The sequence below is a fragment of the Sus scrofa genome, chromosome 18, assembly GCF_000003025.6.
Source record: "Sus scrofa isolate TJ Tabasco breed Duroc chromosome 18, Sscrofa11.1, whole genome shotgun sequence".
Classification (NCBI taxonomy): Eukaryota; Metazoa; Chordata; class Mammalia; order Artiodactyla; family Suidae; genus Sus; species Sus scrofa.
The window spans coordinates 9,261,783-9,286,040 of NC_010460.4; the positions used below are offsets into that span (position 1 = coordinate 9,261,783).

At 48.7% G+C, this 24,258-nt stretch overlaps 1 protein-coding gene across 6 annotated transcripts in view; it reads left to right on the forward strand.

Moving 5' to 3' along the window:
* DENND2A (DENN domain containing 2A) overlaps positions 1-24,258 on the forward strand; it is a 124,135-nt gene that overhangs the window by 75,246 nt on the left and 24,631 nt on the right. For all 6 annotated transcript variants that reach the window (XM_005654269.3, XM_005654270.3, XM_013983646.2 and 3 more), the window contains 8 exons: positions 4,792-4,885; positions 5,894-5,944; positions 7,576-7,763; positions 12,162-12,271; positions 13,702-13,771; positions 15,596-15,673; positions 18,431-18,571; positions 20,625-20,773. In XM_005654269.3, the coding sequence (XP_005654326.1) occupies positions 4,792-4,885; positions 5,894-5,944; positions 7,576-7,763; positions 12,162-12,271; positions 13,702-13,771; positions 15,596-15,673; positions 18,431-18,571; positions 20,625-20,773 (881 nt within the window). The remainder of the gene's footprint in view (positions 1-4,791; positions 4,886-5,893; positions 5,945-7,575; positions 7,764-12,161; positions 12,272-13,701; positions 13,772-15,595; positions 15,674-18,430; positions 18,572-20,624; positions 20,774-24,258) is intronic.

The window sequence follows — 24,258 nt, forward strand, 5'->3', positions numbered from 1 at the left end:
ACCTTTATCTTCCCCCTGTGCTTTTACCCATCACTTCCACCTTTATACTGTTTTTTTTTTTAATTACTCAATTTTATTACATTTATAGTTGTACAACAATCATCACGACCCAAGCCTTTATACTGTTTTAATATTTTTAAAGAATTTTCGAGAGTGAGAAAAAGAATATGTGTGCATATTTTATATGAAAGTGGAAAAGTGAAGAGAAAGGTAAAACTATTTCTGCCACCTGATGCATTTAATTTGCAGGCAGCAGTTGGCTTCCTCTTAGTTTATTGCTTGAAATTGAAGTGAGTTGTTCCCACTTAAGTAGCATGCAAAGGCTTCTTCAAACAGGTTTTTACAGATATAATCAAACCTGGAGAAAAATTATCATGTTTTACCTGTCATTTTCACAACGACAATAGGAAAATCTTCTTAAAACTTTAATCGTAAAGGTGAGGTACATAATTCTTCACAAGAATGTTTAAAAAGAAAACAAATAACTGGGAGTTCCTGTCATGGAGCAGCGGAAATGAATCCGACTAGGAACCATGAGGCTGTTAGTTCGATCCCTGGCCTCAGTGAGTTAAGGATTTGGCATTGCCATGAGCTATGCTGTAGGGCGCAGACATGGCTCAGATCTCGGATCTGGTGTTGCTGGGGCTGTGGTTTAGGCCGGCAGCTGTAGCTCCATTTGACCCCTAGCCTGGGAACCTCCATATGCCGTGGATTGCGGCCCTAGAAAAAAAAAAAAAGCAGAAACAAATAACCAATTACAGTTTATTAGGAGTCTCATGAGTCCTCAGTTCTGTCACTTGCTACTTAATCTTACCCTAGGCTTATCCCCACTCTTGAGCACAATGTTTCTTTCTTTTTTCTCAAGATTTTTATTTTTTCTATTATAGTTGATTTACAACGTTCTGTCGTTTTCTGCTGTACAACAAAGTGACCCAGTCATCTGTACATATACATATATAAATATGTGTGTGTGTGCACACTCTTTTCTCACACTATCCTCCATCGTGTTCTATCACCAGTGACTACACATAGTTCCCTGTGCTGTACAGCAGGATCTCATTGCTTATCCACTCCACATGCAAGAGTTTGCATCTGTTAACCCCAGACTCCCCCATGTTTCTTTCCAAATGCTCAGAATCCTTTACAGATACAGATTTACAGTCAAAACTTCTCTGCCAGGCACATTCATGATGTCCATGTTTCGGAGCCTTAAAGCGTGTGTTCTCCAAACCCCTTGCTTTTGTGTTTTTATCCATTAAGAAAGACTTCATGGTCTACTCACAACTCGGCAGACAGTGAGTTGCTTGGTGTCCTTTCAGCTGCCTCTGCTATAAGGTGTGACACAGGAGACCCTTCTGGAAGTGTGCGTGCTTCCCTCGTCCTCACCCGCGTCAGCCCCCTGAGGAATCAAGATCCCATTGGAGGCAGGGAGAGAAAAAGAGACAGCCCTTCCCTGTACTCCCCTAGCAGCCCCGTTCCTCCGGTAACTCGGCAGCTGAGCACAGTGGCGTGACATCCTCAGGATTCATGAAACACCACGCTGTCCTTTGCAGTGAGAGGCGAGCTCCCGCTCAGCACACTTTAGCAGGTTTATGTGGAATCCACTGGTTTTTGGCAGCCACCATAGGCAGAGTTAGATACCAGAAGCAGACCATCTTGCAAATGTACTTTTGGTTAAAAATTTTTTTTTTCATGAGCTCCCATTGTGCCTCAGCAGAAACAAATCTGACTAGTATCCATGAGGAAACAGGTTCAATTCCTGGCCTCGCCCAGCGGGTTGAGGATCCCGCGTGCTATGAGCTGTGGTATAGGTCACAGATGTGGTTCAGATCCCGTGTTGCTGTGGCTGTAGCATAGGCCAGTGGATACCACTCCGATTTGACCTTTAGCCTGGGAACTTCCATATGCTGCACCATTGGCCCTAAAAATCAAAACAAAACAAAAATTTGACTTAAAGCTTCTAAAAAGACCAATACATCTAGTACAGAACACCTTTAAAACAAGAAAACTTATATTTCGTGACCTGATTTAAAACGAGAGAAACCGTCTTTGTCATATTACTTACCCCACACACATGGCACTCGTGAGTTGTCTTATATGGTAGTTATGAATGCCTCTTGGTCCTTCCCTGTAGCTCGTGAGCTCCCTGAGAACAAGTGCCATGTCCTATATATCTTCTTATCCCTTATAGCTCCTAGCAAAAGCCCTTGCACATAGGAGGTTCTTAGTATTCATTCAACGAACTAATAATAAATATTTATTGAGTACCTACTATGTGCCAGGTACTCTTCTATCCTGTACTATGACAGCAGTAAGCAAGAGTGACAGAGAAGTTCCCAGGCAGCCTAGCGGATTAAGGATCCAGAGTTGTCCCTACTATGGCTCAGGTCACTCCTGTGGTGCAGGTTCAGTCCCTGGCCCAGGAACTTCCACATGCCATGGGTGTGGCCCCCCCAAAAAAATCCTACTTTCATGGAACTTATATTCAAGCGTTTATTTATTTATTTATTTTATTTTTTTATTTTTTTTGTCTTTTTGCCATTTCTTGGGCGGCACATGGAGGTTCCCAGGATAGGGGTCGAATTGGAGCTGTAGCTGCTGGCCTATGCCAGAGCTACAGCAACGCGGGATCCGAGGCGAGTCTGCAACCTACACCACAGCTCATGGCAATGCTGGATTGTTAACCCACTGAGCAAGGGCAGGGACCGAACCCGCAACCTCATGGTTCCCAGTCGGATTCGTCAACCACTGCGCCACAACGGGAACTCCAAGTGTTTTTTTTTTAATTTAAGTAAATAGAAGAATGTTATTGTAAATGTCTTCTTTCTAGTTATTTTTGGATATTTGAAGGGATATTTTGAATGAGCTTTAAAACTTCCTTCTTACCCAAACTGATTTGACCTAGCAACTCATTTGTTTACTTATTGTATTTTTATTTATTTATTTATTGTCTTTTTGCCATTTCTTGGGCCGCTCTCGCAGCATATGGAGGTTCCCAGGCTAGGGGTCGAATCAGAGCTGTAGCCGCTGGCCTACACCACAGCCACAGCAACACGGGGATCTGAGCCGAGTCTGCAACCTACACCACAGCTCACGGCAACGCTGGATCCTCAACCCACTAAGCAAGGCCAGGGATTGAACCCGCAACTTCATGGTTCCTAGTCGGATTCGTTAACTACTGAGCCACAACGGGAACTCCCTTATTTGTATTTTTAAAATCATGATAAAATATGCATAACATTAAACTTACCGTTTTAAGCATTTTTAAGAATCTAGTTCACTGTGGCCTGAAGTACATTCACGTTGTTGTGCAGCCATCATCACCTCCACCTCCAGAACTCTTCAGTGCCCGAAACTGAAACTCTGCACTTACTCCACTAAAGGCTTGCTCCCCATTCCCACTCCCCACGCCCCTAGCGTCCACCTTGCTACTTTCTGTCTCTGTGAATTTGACAGAAATATAAGTGGTGTCATATAATATTCATGCTTTCGTGACTGGCTTATTTCACTTAGCGTAAAATATCCTCAAGGTTCTTTCATGCTGGAGCAGGTGTCAGAATTTCCTTCCTTTTTTAAGGCTGAATAGTATTCCATTGCATGCACATAGTACCCTGTATTTATCCACTCATCCGTTAGTCAACGTTTGGGTTTTCACTTCTTGGCTTTTGTGAATAATACTAGCTTCTCAATCACATGGTGTCTTCCTCCATGGGTAAGGGGTGTAGGTCGAAGATGTGCCTAGGATCCCATGGTTGCTGTGGCTGTCACATAGGCTGGTGGCTACAGCTGCAATTCAGCCCCTAGCCTGGGAACTTCCATATGCTGTGGGTACAGCCCCTAAAAAGACACACAAAGAAATTGACTGGTTAGTTTGCCTCAATTGTGCACCAGTGGACTTCCCTTTCTCCCAGTCAGGTGGAACCCTGAAAGCTTCTATCCCGAGAGTTGCAGGTGGTGCTATAAAGCCTGGGGGGACATGACCCAGGGCTTCAATCTCCCATCTAGTCTGCCTGAAGGATGTGCTGCTGAGTAGAGGCCAAGGGGCTGGGCGCCTGAGCCCAGGAGTGGTCAGGAGAGGCCTCAGCAAGCCTGGAGCCAGTGTTCCTCTGCAGGAAGGGCACGAGCTGGTGCGTGGCGCCGCCCCATGCAGTCTGGAGCTGGGACTAAAGGTCCACCACAGTCCCTGCTCCCTTCCTGCTCAGGGCTGCTCAGCTGCTCTGTGGCATGATTCCCACAACAGAGCCCTGCCTGGGAATGTTTTTCTTCTGTCTCTTCCTTGTTTTGTTTTGGAGGGAAACGCTCCTTCCCAAACCACAGTGACATTGCAGGATCGGGGGGGGGGGGGGGCGGCAGGGGGACAGCTGTCACACCACTAGCTGGTGAAATGGTGTCTCCCTCTGTGTCTAGCTGGATGTGTTAGCATGTTCAGACAGCACCCGCCCACACCTCAGTGAGGCTGGCAGCCTCCTTTAGTGTTCTCTGCAGTCGCGCTTCCATCTGGCAGAAAAGAATGATTGAAAGATGCCCACGGTCAGTGGGAAGTGCCTCCTTCCTCCCTGTTTCCCCGGCCCTCCTCCATCCTAGAAGAGAATGGGCATCGAAAGGGAGCTCCAGTTATGGTGCAGCAAAAATGAATCCAACTAGTATCCATGAGGACGCAGGTTCGACACCTGGCCTCACTCAGTGGGTTAAGCATCTGGTGTTGCCATGAGCTGTGCTGTAGGTCGCAGATGCAGCTTAGATCACTAAGACACTGCTAACACTGGCTTTTCTTCTCCCGGTGGCTGGCAGCTGGTGTTGCGAATCAATGCCATTTATGAGGCCCGGAGAGGAAAGAAACGGGTGAAGAGGCTGTCCCAGTCAACGGAGAGCAACTCAGGAAAAGGTAGGCCCCTGCCACCATCCCTCCTCCCCTAGGAATCTGAGAACAGAGTCTTCCTGGAAGTGACTTCCTGTTGCTTGGGATTGGCTTACTGGGGAGGAGCCCGAGTCGGGCTTTGTAAAGGTCTCCCACCACCCTTTCTCTCTGTCCAGCCATAAAGCCCGCCCTCCCCATAGGAGCCACCTTCTTTGCTTCATTTGCATAAAAAGTGCCAGTATCTTGTGATACGGGTATCATCTGAATTAGAGCCAGATTACTTTGGAAATACATTTATTTGGACAAATGTATAGTTTGTTCATTGCATTTAACTGGACAAGAAAGAAAGCAGCCCCTCTAAACTAGAGACCTTGGATTTGTGCTGCCATGCGTAAAAAGTTCCCTGAAGTAGAAAAACTTACATTTGGAGCCTGGGAACTTCCATATGCTGTTGTGGCTCTGTGGTAATGAACCTGACTAGTATCCATGAGGACGTGGATTCAATTCCCAGCCTTGCTCAGTGGGTTAAAGATCCGGTGTTGCTGTGAGCTGCGGTGTAGGTCGCAGATGCGGCTCAGATCTGATGTTGCTGTGGCTGTGGTGTAGGCCAGCAGCTGTAGCTCCAATGGGACCCCTAGCCTGGGAACTTCCATATGCCACGGGTGCCACCTTAGAAAGACAAAACGGTAGGAGTTCCCGTCGTGGCTCAATGGTTAATGAATCCGACTAGGAACCATAAGGTTGCGGGTTCGATCCCTGGCCTCGCTCAGTGGGCTAAGGATCTGGTGTTGCCGTGAGCTGTGGTGTAGGTTGAGGACGTGGCTTGGATCCCACGTTGCTGTGGCTCTGGTGTAGGCCAGTGGCTATGGCTCCAATTAGACCCCTGGCCTGGGAACCTCCATATGCCGTGGGAGCGGCCCAAGAAATTGCAAAAAAAAAGACCAAAAAAAAAAAAAAGAAAGAAAGACAAAACGATAAAAAGAAAAACTCATGTTTGCAACTTTTTTTTCTTTGTTGTTGTGGTTTTTCATCTAGTGACAGATGAGAACAGTGAGTCTGACAGTGACACCGAGGAGAAGCTGAAAGGTGAGAAGAGCAGTTGCTGTGCAGGCGCGTGCAGGTGACTGGGAAGCTACAAGACGGTCCTTCCTGTTCAGTGTGAGGAACGGGACAGAGCGGCCCTGCACGAGCTGGTTGGGCAAGGGGTGACCGTCTGAGCACGGACAGAAGGGGCCCGTTGGGTCTCTGGGCCCCACAACTCCACTACAGAGATCCAGGGTGGCTGCAGCTACAGTGACTCCCTGTTCCCATGTCTCCGTTATGTCACAGGTGTTTTTCACACCCATATGAAATGCTGGCCTGGGATTCCAGAGACCCAGGGCTCCAGTGTCACTCTAGCTAAAATGGTTGTATGGGAGTTCCTGCTGTGGCTCAGTGGGTTAAGGATCGGCAGCATCTTAGGAGGGCTGGGACTCGGGTTCAATCCCCAGCACAGTGGGTTAAGGATCCGGCATCACTGAAGCTGCAGCATAGGCTGCAACTCTGGCTTGGATCTGATCCCTGGCCTGGGAATTCTGTGTGCCGTGGGACAGCCAAAAAAGGAGAAAAAAAAAGTTAAATTTAAAAAAATAAACTTAAAAGTTTGTGTGATCTGGAGGAAATCACTAAAGATCTAGGGCCTCTAGGTCCTCATATGTCAAATGAAGTCACTGAAATAATTGGTCCCTGTGGATCTAAATTTGGTGATCTCAGGCTAAACTTTAGAGAGTTTTCTACAACTTTTCAGACCCTAGGGTCAAGCCAAAGACAGCCGTAGTCCAGGACTGCTCAGGGAGGTGATGGGGACCCATCTGCTCAGTGGCCCTACCTCGTTTGTCCCTAACTCCCATCTGCTCGCTGACCCACCTCTGGAATGAAACAAATTGTTTCCGTTGCACAGAGGGGTAGCCAGAGAGGCATTCTCAAGTAAGTCAAGTCTCCGCCACTTGAGTCACCTATCAAGATGTTTTCAAAGATCCCACCTCCAAAAGCTCCGTGCCTGGATTTTGTTATATCCCCCAAACTGAAAGATGGAGGAAGCGAGTGAGGGATGCGTCCCCACCCCATCTGACAGAGGAGCCCGAAGTTTACTCAAGATGCTGCCCCAGGAGTTCCCATTGTGATTCAGGGGTAATGAACCCAACTAGTATCCATGAGGACACTGGTTCGATCCCTGACCTGGCTCAGTGGGTTAAGGATCAGGCATTGCTTTGAGCTGCAGTGTAGGTTACAGATGAGACTTGGATTCTGAGTTGCCATGGCTATGGCTCAGGTTGGCAGCCACAGCTCTGATTTGGCCCCTAGCCTGGGAACTTCCATATGCCCTGGGTGTGGCTCTAAAAAGCCAAAAACAAAAACAAAAAAAAAAACAAAGATGCTGCCCCAGGTCCACACAGCAAGTCCATGGTGGAGCAGAGGCAACACATTCCAGGCTCCTGCACCCTGATCAGCCTGGCGTCCTGGTGGGTATTGCTCCTCCTAGAACTCTGGCAAGGAGCCCAAATAAAGAGGGATTTTTTAGTAATTTGTTAAATGTGGGAACACCCGAACACTTTTTTAGGATTAGAAAAAGTACTTTGAACTGGGAATCGTAACCTGTTGCAGTTCTGTCCAATTCCGCATTGGGAGCGAGTTATCAGGCGTTCGCGCACTCTCTCTCTCTCTCTGTCTCTCTCCAGCCCACAGCCAGCGCCTGGTCAATGTGAAGTCACGTCTGAAGCAGGCCCCAAGATACCCCTCCCTGGACAGGGAGCTCGTGGAGTACCAGGAGAGGCAGCTCTTCGAGTACTTTGTGGTGGTGTCCTTGCACAAGAAGCAGGCTGGGGCTGCGTATGTGCCAGAACTCACCCAGCAGTTCCCTCTCAAGGTACAGGGTGGGCCAGGCCTCTGCGGTCAGCCAGGGACTCTAGCTTTCTTGCCAAAATGACTCATGGTTTCAGCAAGATGCAGAATCCTAATTAAGGTATAGCAAATGAAAAAAAAAACCACTACTGGAGAATTTGGGAGGTCTCGGGAGGTGGGAGTTTCAGGGCTCAGAGACAGAAATACTTACCCACTTCCTGTGGTCACTTCGCTTTTTTTTTTTTTTTTTTTTTTTGCTTTTTAGGGCCACACTCACAGCATATGGAGGTTCCCAGCCTAGGAGTCTAATCAGAGCTGTTGCTGCCTGCCTACGCCAGAACCACAGCATCGCCAGATCTGAGCCGTGTCTGAGACCTACACCACAGCTCACAGCCATGCTGGATCCTTAACCCACTGAGCAAGGCCAGGGATAAAACCCGCAACCTCATGCTTCCTAGTCAAATTCATTTCTGTTGCGCCATAAAGGGAACTCCATGTGGCCACTTTGCTGACTCTTCCATCCTCTTCATCCTCCCTCAGCTCCTTAACCAGGCACATCTCTTCCCAGTCTGTCCTAGAAGCCTCTTTCCTGTCAACCACACAACTCTCCTTAAGGAGTGTCAAGTCCATGTCCTTGCTCCATGTCTCTGTGCCCTGTGTACCTCTGTGTGTGTGTGGTCTCTTCTAACATGGGTCATGGCTGTGTGGCTTTGGCTCGACCATGTATTAATTCATGGCATCTGAAATGAAATGGTGCTCAATAACGCCTAAAAAGGCATGGCCAGTAATATAAATTATTCTTAGGCTTTGACATCAGTGTTAAAGAGCTTCCACCACGTTCTAATTCAGTTCAACTAGAATTTACTGAGATCCGAAGTTCCCATTGTAGCTCAGTGGTTAACCAACCCGACTAGTATCCATGAGGATGCGGGTTCAATCCCTGGCCGTGCTCAGTGGGTTAAGGATCTGGCATTGCTGTGAGCTGTGGGGTAGGTCGCAGACGAGGCTCAGATCTGGCGTTGCTGTGGCTGTGGTGTAGGCCGGCAGCTACAGCTCTGATTCAGCCCCTAGCCTGGGAATCTCCATATGCCGAGGGAGCGGCCCAAGAAATAGCAAAAAGACAAAAAAAAAAAAAAAAAAAGAAGGGGGTGGGGGGACATGAGATAAGCCTACAAAGACTCATGAGATTGAATGTTGGCATTCTCTGTACAGTTCATACAGTGAGGGTGCTCAGAGACAGGAAGGGGGAGGGAGCTCATGTCCTGGTTCCCCCAGGTCCCCCGTTGCTCCCACCACCCAAGCATAATCCCAGCATCTGCCAAGACCTAGGTCCCAGCTGTCCTTTCCCTCCTCTCCTAGTCCAAGCTTCCTTCTGCCCTGCCCGATGGGGTCCAGCATGGCAATCAAGTCCTCTCCTTGGGGTTTAGGATAGAAAAATCTACAACTGAAATAAACCATGGGCACCACCCTCCACACTGGCACCTTACTCTCCTCCCTCCATCTGACCTCCAGGATGACCCCCTGAGGACCCCAGTGCCCTGGGTGTACCCACGTTTAGTTGAGAACCACACGGAGCCAGCGGGCACCAAGGCAGGAAGGACTATCCTATTATTTTGTTTCCTTCCCTTGGGGCCTAGTGCAGTTGTTGTGCAGCAATACTTAATCAGCGTTCCAGGAATAAAGGCATCAGCTCGTGAATTAATTCGTGGATCACCCTAACTACTGACTGCCTGAGTTTCTAACATGGAATCTCCAGACTCCTAGACATCCCCTTAAAACTTCTTTGAATGGAAAGTTGTACAGTCACTGTCAAAAGGGGTACCAGTCCAGAACTCATCTATAATCCCACAGAGATCATCACTGTTAGCATTCGATTGTTTTCTTCCAGTCTCTCACAATAGTATAATTTTTTAACAAAGCCAGGGATCATACATTGTATAATTTCTGTGTTGTGTTTTGTAAACCTATTGTTTATAAACATATTTAATACAGATTCTAAGGCATCATTTTTTAAATTAGATAATGTTATGTTGTGTGGGTATACCCTAATCTATTTAACCACTCCTGTTGGAAGTGCTTCTTTGCTAAAAAAGCAAAAAAAAAAAAAAAAAAAATAGGTTAGACACTACAATTTCCTAACTTCAGAAATACAGACTCCACTCATTTCCAATATCCAGTATTTCAAATGACTGACACTAACTTAGCATAAATTATTTTTCTTTAACCATTTATGGAGGAAATTTAACAAGTGTAAACCTTTCAGCAACAAATAGCCAACAATTCTTCCCAACACTTTAGACATACCAGTTTATAAGCAAACTATGCTAATTATAAACGATTCCTTTTAGTTTTCAGAACTTATACCCAGAGTACCTCTTTTTTGTTTCAATTGAGGCAAAAAAAAAAACCCAGAAACGTATAATTCACCCCCGCACCATCCCATCCAGCACAGTATATTTAACTACATGCTCGTTGTTGTCCAGCAGATTCCCCAGAGGGACTGGCTTTTTACAAGCACAGATACCTGTTCAGACACAGAAGAAGCAGTCTCATGGCTTTAAATATAATCTCTCTATCAGAATTTATCAGTCCATTCTGTTTTGAAACGGGGCGACATTCATCCAATCTCCGATGTCAGATAAATGAGAGAAAGACAGACGAGAGAATGAGATTGTTTCGATTCCCTACTAGATGCCATATTAGCTACGTAATCATGGACAAATTACTTAACTTCTCAGAGCTTATCTCTAAAATAAGATTGTTGGGAGTGTCCGTCGTGGAACAATGGAAAGGTATCCAACTGGGAACCATGAGGTTGCGGGTTCCATCCCTGGCCTTGCTCAGTGGGTTAACAATCCGGTGGTGCTGTGAGCTGTGGTGTAGGTCGCAGATGCGGCTCGGATCCCGCGTTGCTGTGGCTCTGGTGTCGGCTGGCAGCTGTAGCTCTGATTGGACCCCTAGCCTGGGAACCTCCATATGCCGCGGGTGCGGCCCTAAAAAAAATAAAATAAGAATGTAGGATTTCCTCTTGTGACTCAGCAGTTATCACTGCAGTAGCTCAGGTCACTGCTGTGGCATGGGTTCCATCCCTGGCCTGAGAACTTTTGCATGCCTTGGAGTGGCCAAAAAAAAAAAAAAAAAAAAAAAGAATGTCAGGCTGGATGATGTCTCGTTTCCTTTAGTTCCGCCATTCAAAGACTTCCTAAAGTGAGTTAAATTTCACCATATACTATAACTTAGCAAGATGTATTCACTAAAAAGCTTTGTAAAATATCTTTGCCTTGATCAAGGAGGAGTGGTTTGCTTTGGCACTGAGGTTGGAAGATTTGAGACCCCGCCTTGCAGATTCATGAGTCTCCCATTTAGAAGGGATTGCTATGACCATTTTTCCTTATTGATTAAAATACTTATATTCCAGAACATTAGGCATAGAAAACATTTCTGTGAAGCACGTTATTTTTTCTCCTTACTTCCCCCATAAGACAATGGTGGGAACTGCCCTGAAGAACCAAAGGCCAAGCAGACTGATCTTCAGACCTCCTCAGCAGCGGAGCTTCAGGAGTTCCTGCTGAGGTGGAGTGGGTTGGAGTTCCCATTATGGCGCAGGGGAAACAAATCCAACTAGGAACCATGATGTCGCCAGTTCGATTCCTGGCCTTGCTCAGTGGGTTAAAGATCCGGCGCTGCCGTGAGCTATGATATAGGTCACAGACACAGCTCGGGTCTGGCATTGCTGTGGCTCTGGCGGAAGCCAGCAGCTGTAGCTCTGATTAGACCCCTAGCCTGAGAACCTCCATATGCCGCGGGTGTGGCCCAAAAAAAGAGACCAAAAAAAAAAAGGATGAAGTGGAGTGGGTTAAGAATCCAGCCACAGTGGTTCAGGTTCAGTCCTCTGCCTGGCACAATGGGTTAAAGAGTCCAGCATTGCCATAGCTGTGGCGTAGGTCGCAGCTGCAGCTTTGATTCCGTCTCTGGCCTGGGAACTTCCATATGCCATGGGCGCAGCTGTAAAAAATTTAAATTTATTTATTTATTTTTTTTAGGGCCACACATGCAGCATATGGAAGCTTCCAGGCTAGGGGTGGAATTGGAGCTGTGGCTGCTAGCCTATACCACAGCCACAGCCATGTGGGATCCAAGCCACATCTGCAAACTACTCCATAGCTCACGGCAACGCTGGATCTTTAAGCCACTGAGTAAGACCAGGGATCAGATCAAACTCACATCCTCATGGATACTTGTCCAGTTTGTTACCACTGACTCATGATGGGAACTCCCAAATTATAACAGTTTTTAAAAGGAGTGGAATTGAAGGTGGCAGTCACAGCTGTGGGAAGGTGGGAGACATGCTCTTACCGGTCACCACCCCACTCTCCAGTGCTCATGTATATTCTCCAGCCTTCTCTTGCCCTTCTCCCTGCAGCTGGAAAGGTCTTTCAAGTTCATGAGAGAAGCTGAGGACCAGCTGAAGGCTATCCCCCAGTTCTGTTTCCCCGACGCCAAGGATTGGACTCCTGTCCAGCAGTTTACCAGGTACGTGCTGGCATCTCCTCTCCCTGCCGCAAAGACTAAATCAAGGACTAGAGAGGGGAGTTCCTGTCGTGGCTCAGTGGTATTGAACCCAACTAGTCTCCATGAGGACTCGGGTTCAATCCCTGGCCCTGCTCAGTGTGTTAAGGATCCAGCATTGCCGTGAGCTATGGTGTAGGCCAGCAGCTGCAGCTCTGACTCGACACCTAGAGCCTGGGAGTTTCCATATACCTCGGGTAAGGCCCTAAAAAGACAAAAAAAAAAGAACTAGAGAGGGGGTCCTGGACAACAGACCCCATAAGTCAGTCCTATTGTTAAGTGATCCTGGTGGGCCCGAGTGTAGAAATTTTTTCCCCTCAGCTGTTTTTAAAACTTCCCTGTAGGAGTTCCCGCTGTGGCTCAGTGGTTAACGAATCCGACTAGGAGCCATGGGTTTTGGGTTCCATCCCTTGCCTCGCTTAGTGGGTTAAGGATCTGGCATTGCCGTGAGCTGTGGTGTAGGTTGCAGACTCGGCTCAGGTCCTGTGTGGCTGTGGCTGTGGTGTAGGCTGGTGACAACAGCTCTGATTAGACCCCTAGCCTGGGAACCTCCATTGGCCACCAGTGCAGCCCTAACAAGACAAAAAAAAAACTTCCCTGTAGATAAGAATTACCTGCTCAGTATGCAGATTCCCAGACCCCCCACTCCATCCGGGAATGTTTCATAAGCTGACATGATGGACAGTCAGGTACTTCTTAGTTTAGGAAAACTTTGCCTGTCACCAGTCCATGTCCAGTGGTCGGGGAGCGTGGCTCCCTTAGCCCGACCAGCTAGTACTCGGATTGTGATACGTTTTTGCTTTAATGCATGTTGTTGGACCCCAATATTTTATCATCATATGTTTCAGCAATTGACCAAACTTGGGGGGGGCCAGATCCTAAGTGTCTGAGGGATTTGTGTTTCTGGAAGTTGGCCCAGTAGTCTTTAAAGACAGTCTAAGCCTCAGGGTGGCTCTGGCAGACCATGCCCAGGACAGCCACACACGGCCTGTTCTGAGAGGGACGCAGGTCTGGGCCACTCCAAGCTGCTCCCTCCCTGAATCACATTCCCAGATCGGCAGCTGCCCCTCGCTGCCAGGCCCACCACAGTGGAGGCCCAGTGATGGCTGCTGTATTGGTGCCAGGGGATGGCACAGGTACTAGAATTGTATGAGGGCTCAGAGTGGAAAGAAACTTGCTCCCCTCCTCTCAGGATACAGTGACACTTTAAGGCTCCCTTTCCCCGACGCAGACGCCAAAGCTGTAGGCGACCAGAGTCCCAGCTCAGAGATGGGCAAGCAGGACAGGGAGCAGCCCTTTCTGCCAGCCTCCTCGAGAAGGTCCCCTGATTGCTCTCCGCCAAGTGTCTTTTGTTTCGTTTGCTTTGTAACATGCTCTTGTTTTCCCAACCACAGTGAAACATTCTCATTTGTCTTAACTGGAGAAGATGGGAGCAGGAGGTTTGGTTACTGCCGAAGACTGCTGGTGAGTACACCCTGCTCTCACACAGCCAGAGTGCTGTGCCGAGCCAGCGCTAAGGGTTCATTCACTCCGTACCACAGCAGAAGGGACAGGAGACGTCACTAGTTAATCGGGAGGAGTATTTGGAGGCCCACCTGGTGCTTGCCGGTAGATGCAACAATGCATCTGTCTGTCTCCCTTGGAAAGCAAATACTTTCTCCATTGTTTTTCATGCTAATGAAGGACTTTCTTCTCAAGCCAAATGTCCTTTCTAATAAAGTGTGCTCAATCCACCTTGATAGCTTAGAGAGATCGTTCATGGTTGTTGTAAGGGCAGAAGAAGGATGGTTTTATTGTTCATGATGCAAATAATTTGACTGTCTCCTTCAGAACATTAACCTCTAAAAGTCAGAAACTTGAAGTTTCTGTTGTGGCTCAGTGGTAATGAACCTGATTAGTATCCATGAAGATGTGGGTTCAATCCCTGGCCTCACTCAGTGGGTTAAAGACCTGGCGTTGCCATGAGCTATGGCGTAGGTTGCAGACTCGGCTCGGATCTGGTGTTGCTGTGGCTGTGGTGTAGGCCGGCAGCTGTAGCTCAGATTCAGCCCCTAACCTGGGAACCTCCATGTGCTGCGGGTGCAGCCCTAAAAAGACAAAAAAAAAAGAAAAGAAAGAAAGAAAGAAGAAAAGAAACTTACTCCAATGAAATTGACCATGCCACAACATTTTAGAACTTATCTTTTTGAGGGCCATATCTGGGAAAATTTTCAATAGTGACAAATCATTTTCCACTGAGAGTATATTTTAGTCTTTTAAATAGGCTAACATAGAGTCAAGAAGAATGCATAGCACATCATGGCTGTTCAGTAAATAATTGTTGAATCGGTGCATAAAAAATAAGGATAATAGGAATTCCCTGGTGGCTCAGCAGGTTAAGGATCTGGCATTGTCTAGAGTTCCCATCATGGCTCAGCGGAAATGAAATTGACTAGCATTCATGAGGACACAGGTTTGATGCCTGGCCTCGCTCAGTGGGTTAAGGAGCCGGCATTGCCATGAGCCATGGTGTATGCCAGCGGCTACACCTCCACTTCGACCCCTAGCCTGGGAACCTCCACATGCCACAGGTGTGGCCCTAACAAGGCAAAAAGTGAAAAATAAATAAAATAAAAATAAACAATCATCAGGAAGCTGTTAAAAAAAAAAAAAAAAAGGATCTGGCAGTGTCGCTGCTGTGGTACGGATTCAATCCCTGGCCCTGGAACTTGTGCATGCTGTAGGTGCAATCAAAAAATAAAAGTATGGATAATAATTGAAAAAGTTAAGTGGAATAATGCATTTTGTTGCTGTAATTACTTTAGAGTTTAAGTATTGAAATTTATTTGCTTTTTGTTTTGAAAACTAAAAGTCAGTTTCCAAAAAGCATTTTCAGAAATGATTTCTCATTTGGAATTATTACAATTGTAAGGGATAAATAAGTTCCTTGAGAGAAGCTACAGTGACATAGGTAAACGGTTAAGCTTCCTTACCTTATGGTTGTGTAAGCCCATGTTGAGCACCTACTGTATATGCACAACACTCTTGATTTGGTCCCTTGGGAGAATTTTTATTTTTTTATTATTATTATTATTTTTTCCTTGGGAGAATTTTTAAATATGTACTAACCAGAAGTGCCTCCACTTCTAAGGTGGGGTAGTGGTAACTACTTTTCCTCCCTGAGTTTCAAAAGCTGAAATTGTGTAGAAACGTCTGGCACATAATAGGCACCAAGTCAAAAGCATTTGGGGTCCTTCCTCCGCTGAGATTAGTAACATTTACGGTTTCCTTGTGTTTCCCTCCAAAAAGCCTGGTGGCAAAGGAAAGCGTCTCCCTGAAGTCTACTGCATCGTGAGCCGTCTGGGATGCTTCAGCCTCTTTTCGAAGGTGAGGACCTGGGCCCCAGAGAGGGGAGGAAGGGATGCAGAGCAGGACCGGGGAGGACATGGGACACCCCAGTTCCCAAGGCCTTTATCATCTTACTCTCACCTGCTTTCCTTCCCCCTGCTTGCTCCTCCCTGCCTGGAGCCTCCTCCATTCCCTGATCCTTGGGACAGGAAATAAGAGGTGATGAAGGCTGTGGCCCAGGAAGTGGGGGGGAGGGAGAAAGTCAAAGTCATTGCAGTTGAGGGGGAGGGGGAGGGCGAGGGGGATCATCTCAGAATGTCCCAAATGTCTTACTTTGCTTCCTCTAATCATTGTCTTTTGTCACATTGTGTGTTCTGTGTGTATATCTGGTGTGTGTGTGTGTGTGTGGTGTGAAATTAATCATTTAAGACTGCTCTCAGAATCTTTTTTTTTTTTTTTTTTTTTTTTTTGTCTTTTTAGGGCTACGCCAGTGCACATGGAGGTTCCCAGGCTAGGGGTTGAATCAGACCTGCAGCTACCAGCCTACGCTACAGCCATAGCAACTTGAAATCCGAGCCCTGTCTTCAACCTACACCACAGCTCATGGCAAAGCTAGATCCTTAACCCACTGAGCAAGGCTAGGAATCAAACCTGCTTCCTCATGGGTGCTAGCCAGATTCATTTCCAGTGAGCCATGATGGAAACTCCCTCAAAATCTTAATATAGCAATGAGATGCTGCTGTATAGCACTGGGAACCATATCTAGTCACTTATGATGGAGGATAATGTAAAAAAAGAGTGTGTGTGTGACTGGGTCACTTTGCTGTACAGTAGAAAATTGACAGAACACTGTAAACCAACTATAATGAAAAAATAAAAATCGTTAAAAAAATCTTAATATAATTGGATCCTTCTTTTTGGAACATGAGCCAGTATATCAAGACTTAGGCATTGCCATGCTGAAATGGCTCATCTACCCTAGTATTCTGGATTGGTGTGTCGCAGATAATTAGAATGCCAATCTCAAATATTAGGTGTAATTCAACATTTGTTTCCTGTGTTAACCAGATGTGAACCTCTAATCCATAAATCTATTTTTTTTTCTTTTTTTTTTTTTTGTCTTTTGTTGTTGTTGTTGTTGCTCTTTCTTGGGCCGCTCCCGCGGCATATGGAGATTCCCAGGCTAGGGGTTGAATTGGAGCTGTAGCCACTGGCCTACGCCAGAGCCACAGCAAGGCGGGATCCGAGCCGCGTCTGCAACCTACACCACAGCTCACGGCAACGCCGGATCCTTAACCCACTGAGCAAGGGCAGGGATCGAACCCGCAACCTCATGGTTCCTAGTCGGATTCGTTAACCACTGCGCCACGACGGGAACTCCCCATAAATCTATTTTAAAGCCTTCCTGAGGAGTTCCCGTTGTGGCTCAGCAGTAATGAACCTGACTAGTATCCACGAGGACCAAGGTTTGATCCCTGGCCTCCCTCAGTGGGTTAAGGATCCAGCGTTGCCATGAGCTGTGGTGTGGGTGGCACGCTCGGCTTGGATCCTGCGTTGCTGTGGCTGTAGTGTAGGCCGGCAGCTGTTGCTTCAATTCAACCCCTAGCCTGGAAACTTCCATATGCTGCCGGTATGGCCCTAAAAAGAAAAAGAAAGAAAGAAAATTAAAAATAAAACTCAGGGGAGTACCCATCATGGCTCGGTGGTAACAAACCCGACTAGGATCCATGAGGATGCAGGTTTAATCCCTGGCCCCGCTTAGTGGGTTAAGTTTTAAGGATCCAGCATTGCTGTGAGCTGTGGTGTAGGTCACAGGTGTGACTTGGATCCTGTGTTGCTGTGGCTGTGGTGTAGGCCAGCAGCTGTAGCTCCAGTTCAACCCCTAGCCTGGGAACTTCCATATGCTGCAGGGCAAGTGTGGCCCTAAAAGACAATAAATAAATAAAATAGATACATATGTATATACCTACACACATACTTATATACATACACACACACAGAGACATAAATAAAACTCAGTACTCATTAAACATTCACCCCCCGCCCCCTGCGCCTCTGGCAACCACCATTCTCCTTTCAGTCTCTTTTATGAATTTGACTCTAGGCTCTCACGTAAATGGAGTCATGCAATATTTGTCCTTTGGGGTCTGGCCTATTTTCGCTTAGCATCGTGTTTCCCAAGGTCATCCATGTCGAACATGTATCCGTATTTTATTCCTTCTTACGGCTGAATAACATTCCACTCTATGACTATCACATTTTGCTCATCTTTCATCAATTGATGGACAGAGGCATGTTTGATGTCATAGTTATGTCACAGATCTGTTCATGCACTGTGCCCCTTAGAAGACTACAAACCCTCACAATATTGAAGTTTTTTCACCACCACCCCCAAAACCAGTTTTCACCCCCTTGGGAGCGCTTGTCCTCCCCTTGATAAGTTGGTCTGAAGGTTGTGGGTGATGGCTAAGCTGTTTACCATTGATGATGCACAGAGAGATCCACTAAGTCACACAGCCAGACCCAGGCGACAAATAAGACAGTTTTCAAAGTCGAGGGGGCAAGGAGCGCTACATCACCCCTTCAGTGGCCGAAACTGCAGTGGTGATGTAGGGGGGAGAATCGGGGCCCCCACAGGGTGGAGGAGACTGTACTTTGGCCTGAGGAGAACAGGGCGTCCCCACAGTGGTTCCACCTCTGTGACGGGCACACTTCACCTGGGACAGAGCTACACCTCGGTGACCTGGCCTCAGGATAGCTAAGCGGAGAGCTGAGCTGCTTTTCTGCCCCTTGTAGATCTTGGATGAGGTGGAAAAACGACGAGGCATCTCTCCCGCCTTGGTCCAGCCTCTCATGAGGAGCGTCATGGAAGCCCCTTTCCCAGCCCTGGGCAAAACCATCGTTGTCAAGAACTTCTTGCCAGGATCAGGAACTGAAGTAAGCCATCGGTCCCTTCCTGTCCTGGGAGGGATGGGGGGCGGAGGAGCCCGGACAGCCATGCCCAGGTGGTCGAGGCACTGGCTTTCAGTGGGCTGTCACATTCAGGGATGTCCTCTTGCTCCTCGGGCTGGCCCAGACCATCCATCTGAGAGCATCAGAAATGCCACCCTGAGTCCAGTCCGTCCATCCGACCCAGGATTCTGGCTCAGAGAACCACCCCCGAACTATGCCAGGGCAGGGAACATCTTTAGCTTCTCTTCATAGCCTATGCCCTTCATAAATTGTATTTGAATCTGTGTAGGTTTTTGGTCTGCATCACCTCTACCACTTTATACTGGGAAACAGATTGTTTTCAGGGAAAACAAACTTAAGTACTACTTGTTATTCATCCTGGACTTTGAAACATGCTCCTTTCCTTGGCTGGGCTGGACTTTGATGCCCAATCTTATTTCTTTCTTTCTTTTTTTTTTGGTCTTTTTTGCCTTTTTAGGGCTGTACCCAAGGCATATGGAAACTCCCAGGCTAGGGGTCAAATGGGAGCTACAACTGCCATTCTACGCCACAGCCACAGCAACGGGGCATCTGAGCCGCATCTGCACAACCTACACCACAGCCCATAGCAACGCCAGATGCTTAACACACTGCAAGAAGCCAGGGATCGCATCTTCATGGATACTAGTTGGATTCAGTACCACTGAGCCATGATGGGAGCTTCCCCAATCTTGTTTTCATTCTTCCCATTCCTGGTCCATGGCTCTGTGGATATCAGAGGGCAGACCCCTTCAGCCTTGAGTCTCCAGTTCCGAAGGCCCTTGGAAAAGCAGGTCACCTCTGGAGACAAGGGATGGATGAGGATGCGTCTGGGATATTCTGCACAGCCCAACTGCCCAGCACAGAGAGGAGCCGTCTCCCTGGTGCTGGAGAATCCTAAACCACCCCCTACCAGATACAGGTGGCTTGGCCATCAGGACATTAACCTTAGCGAACCCCACTGTCTGGGCAGCCCTAGGCTCATGCCACGCTCAAGAGTGAGAACCAGTCACTGAGAAGGAATCAGCTATTTAAAGAGAGAAACATAGAGTTCTATGGCTCAGCAGTGAAGGAGCCAGCATTACCACTGCATTGGCTTGGGTTGCTGCTGTGGCACAGGTTCAATCCCTGGCCTGGGACCTTCCAAAAAATAAAATTAAAAAAATGCTGGAAAGAGAGAAAAACATGCAGGTGAGTAGTGACTTGAGATGAACTCAGCAACATTTTAACAAGTACAGAATGAGAAGATATGCACACTAAGCAAACAAGCCGAGAGGCATCATCAGGAAGAGACTGGAAAGGGGTCGAGCCATTAAGAATTGCCTTCTAGGAGTTCCTGCTGTGGTACAGTATGTTAAGAATCTGACTGCAGCGGCTCAGTTGGCTTGGAGGCGCAGGTTCAATCCCCCCCCAGTGTGATGGGTTAAAGGATCCAGAGTTGCTACAGCTATGGCATAGGTTGCAGCTGTGGCTCAGATTCAATCCCTGGCCTGGGAACATCCATATGCCATGGGTACAGACATGGAAAAAAAAAGGGGGGGAATTGCCTTCTAGAGGAGGTGAATCTTGAAAGTACCACTTGGGTCTGCTGGTCCTTCTGCGTGAGCCTGTGGTTCCGCTTCCAGCAGGTAATATTCCCTTGTGAGGCAGAGATGGAGCTGCATGGACAGGACACCAGCAGTCACAGAACCCCTCGTGTGGGCTCCAGATGCATCATCGACAGGGAGGGCCTCCAACACTCTTGGGCACAGGGCCACCATTCCGCCCTCCTCTTTCTACCTCCATCCAAACTGTCCTCACGCACAGCTGTGACACGGGGGTCCCTACCAACCCCTCCTCCTTCCCCAGTCTCCTGGGATCTTTCATTTCCAAATCCCCTTTGTTTTCCATTTTTGCTTTCCCTTTTCCCTGGCAGTGGGTCAGCCCTGCCGACGACCTCAGAGCCCCAGGCCTGCACGGCGCATGAGGGGCCTGGCCTCGCAGACGGGGTCCCTGCTCATGCTGCTCCTGTTCCCTGTAGGTGATTGAACTGTGCCGCCCGCTGGACTCCCGGCTCGAACACGTGGACTTGGAGTCTCTCTTTTCCTCTCTCAGCGTCCGACACCTGCTGTGTGTTTTCGCCTCCCTGCTTCTGGAACGGAGGGTCATCTTCATCGCAGACAAGCTCAGGTACCAAGTTCGGCTACTTCTGCTGAAGTGTTTGAGTGGCAGCCACGCACCATCTGGAATCTGTAGGGCAGGTGATGGCCTGGGGTTGCAGAGGAGGCTCCTCCGAAGTGCAAGTGCGAGTCCGCAGGCAGCTAGGACGGGGCTCAGGAGGCCCCTAGCTGTGTAAAGTGAGGCGGGTCTGCCCTTCTCTGCGCTGCTGGTCTGGTAGGTACTTGATCTGCTCTTCCCTCGTTCTGCTCTGGGCTGGGCACCCTACCACGTGCTAGGGAGACAGACGTAAAGGGCCCAGAGCTGTCCTCAAAGAGGCCTCATTGGGAGCGGCAGGGGGCAGTGGCAAAAGTAAACTGATGAGCCAGTACTTGTTGCAGAGGCTTATGAGAGGCAGTGCCTTCTGGAGACCAGGGGGTGCTCATTCCCAGAGGAGGCAAGTTCCCTGGGGTCTTAAGACAAAGAGCTCGTAGAAAGTCTGTTCCAGGCAAAAGGGGCCATCTGTACAAAGGCAAAAAGACGGGAGGCCGAGGGCGTGGTCGCCTCCAGGAAGCGCAGAGCAGCTCAGAGCCGAAAGCCAGAAACGCTTAGAGGTGGGCAGGGCTCACTTCCTGGGAGGCCTCCAGGGCCGTGCTGGGGAGCATGGATGAGCCTAAGGCCTCCCTTCTCAGCGTTAAAATAAATCACCTGCTCAAACTTCACTGCCCACGCAGATGCACCCACACCGTGATGGTCCCAGTAAGTGATTGGCAAAGCCCATTACAAATGACAAATCAAATTACAGTTACAAATCAAAGAAGATCCTGGAGGAGATGGAGATAGGGATTTGAGTTAACTCTGAACTTTAAAAAAGAAAAAAGGAGTTCCCATTGTGGCTCAGCAGGAATGAATCCAACTCGTATCCATAAGAATGCAGGTTCCATCCCTGACCTCGCTTAGCAGGTTAAGGATCTGAACTGTGGTGTAGGTCGAAGATGCAGCTCCAATTCCACCCCGAGCCTGGGAACTTCCATATGCCGTGGATGCGGTCCTAGAAAGCAAAAAAAGAAAAAAGAAAAAAAAGGATTCCTGACATTTTTGTTATTTCAAAATACTGGGTCAGCGCCTTCTTCGCTTTGGACCTGAGGACACACATGCACCCGTGGTGGCCGCAGCTCCAGGAAGGGCTGAGATGTGGGGCCAGCTAGAGACGGGCCAGGCAGCCAGCTGAGGCAGAAGAGGCTGACCGAGAGTCCATCTGGACAGAAGAAATGCCAAAAACAGAAAAGGCAAAGAACCGTGGTTTGGAAAGGAAATCTGACTCTAAACTCCAGAAGACAAAGGAGAAAAAGAAGGAAAGGAAAAGACTGGAAAAGACCAGCTATAGAATGTGGCGGCCATCAGGCGGAGGGAGGGCTGGAGCCCGCTTCCCTGCGGCGGGGTGGGAAGCGGGCTCCAGCCCTCCCTCCGCCGCAGCCCGTCTGGTCACCTGGATGATCCTTGTCTTTGGACGGCAGCCCCCTGGCCACCCCCAGGCTGCTCCCCCCGCCTGTGTGTTAGCGCCTCACTTGACTGTCATAGTTATTGCACTCCCTGTCTATTCTCGTCAGCTCAGGAAGCAGGCCCCGCCTCGAGCCTGCGGCTGGTGCTGGGCACTGGGCAGCTCTTCCAGCCCCCTGGACACTGGGGAATTCTGTCTAGAGAGTTCTCAAGGTCGAGGCCCTGGAAGCTCAGGATGAGTAATAACCCTTCAGCGACCAGGATCAGGTTTCATCAGCACTCGAATAACAGCTCGTATTCTCTGGAAGCCTCAGCGTCCCCGCACCCCCCTCCCCATCTTTCTTTGGCGATTTCTCTTGCTTTACTATAGGGCAGGAGTAAGTGATGGATCTCAGAAAGGCCTGGGCAGGGAGGGGAAGGCCCACCAGGAGTGGAGACGGGGCCAACGGTCCTTCGAGGCACTTGCTCTAGTTTAAAGATGTTGGGCTCAGGAAGGGTCCAGCCTGAGAAGATGTATGAAAAGCTGCGCGTGGCTGCAGAAGAGCTGGCCAGCCAGGGGCTGTGTCCCCACCCCAGCTAAGGTTTTCCTTAGGGGGAAGGAGGACAGAGAACATCGTTTATTTCTCTCACAAAGCTACAATGACAGAGAAGGCGGGACCAGAGAGGGAGGGGAGCCTCATCAAAGACAAATGCACCCCCGAAGGGCAGCAGAGGGCAGGTGTGAGAAGCTCAGGGCACCAAGACACCGGGAGGTGCTTAGCCAAGGATGTCTGAGAAAGAACCTGGCCACTGCTCCCTTGTCCCTGGATGGATCTCTGGGTGGACAGGTTGGCCTCTGGGCAGCCCCTCACACAGAGCTGCTGTCATGAGAAAGGGCAGAACGTGAAGGGACCCCATCCCTGAGAAGGGACCCAACCCGTCAGTGCGTTCTGCCCTCCCCCTCCCCTCCTGCTCTGGGAGCGGACGGGTCACTGTGGTGGTCTGATGGCAGGGACCGTGGAGTTTCTGTCCTCACCTGCCTGGCATGGTGCCTGGCACTCTGCCCTGAGAGCTGGACTCTTTGAACAGCAAACACTCACATGCAGGTGTGGTGACACCTGCGACTGCCGGAGGCTGTTCTCGCCACAGGGCACTCAGTGCCCGCTGGCTGTTCTCTTCTGTAGCAACTACCAGACAGGGGGCACTGAGGAGATGGGGTTTTGTAGGAGGGAGGCAGGGACAGGGATAATCTGAGTGCCTCTTTGGGTGCAGAGGCAGGCCCTGGGCACTAAGCTATTGTGTACATGCCTGCTTGTCTGTATAAAATACCTGAATCACATGTTTAGACCCTTTACAACCTTCACACCTGCACAGCCATTTGTTATCACACAGACGGGGCCTTTGCAGAGTAGGAAGGACGCCAGAATGTCCTCAGCTGTTGGCCCCGCATCTCCCCACTTAGGAAACAAGGGCTTGTCTGTGCCAGGCCCCTCGGAGCGCTGACTCTCGGGCTCCTGTGTCTCATTGTCCCCAGAAGCAGCTTGGGATTGGCCCAGAGTGTTCTCTCTCTTGCCTCATAAATGATCTTTCCATCCAACACTAGTTCCATGCAGACCTGAAGAGGTGGGGAAATAAAGAAAGGCCCCGAGGAGTTCCTGCCGTAGCTCAGCGGTTAATGAAACCGACTACGATCCATGAGGATGGGGTTCCATCCCTGGCCTTGCTCAGTGGGTTAAAGACCTGGCATTGCCGTGAGCTGTGGTGTAGGTCTCAGATGAGGCTCGGCTCCGGAGTTGCTGTGACCATGCCGGTAACTACAGCTCTTATTTGACCCCTAGCCTGGGAACTTTCATATGCCACAGATGCGGCCCTAAAAAGCAAAAAAAATAAATAAAAACAAAAAAGAAAGGCCCTGAGATTTCTGAGGCAGGAAGACAAGGAGACACAGTGTGCAGAATCCTGATGAGAATAATGACAGTGCAACTGGGAGAGCAGGGAACCCTCTGGAAGTGTTCGACTCTCGCAGGCTCTTGACAACT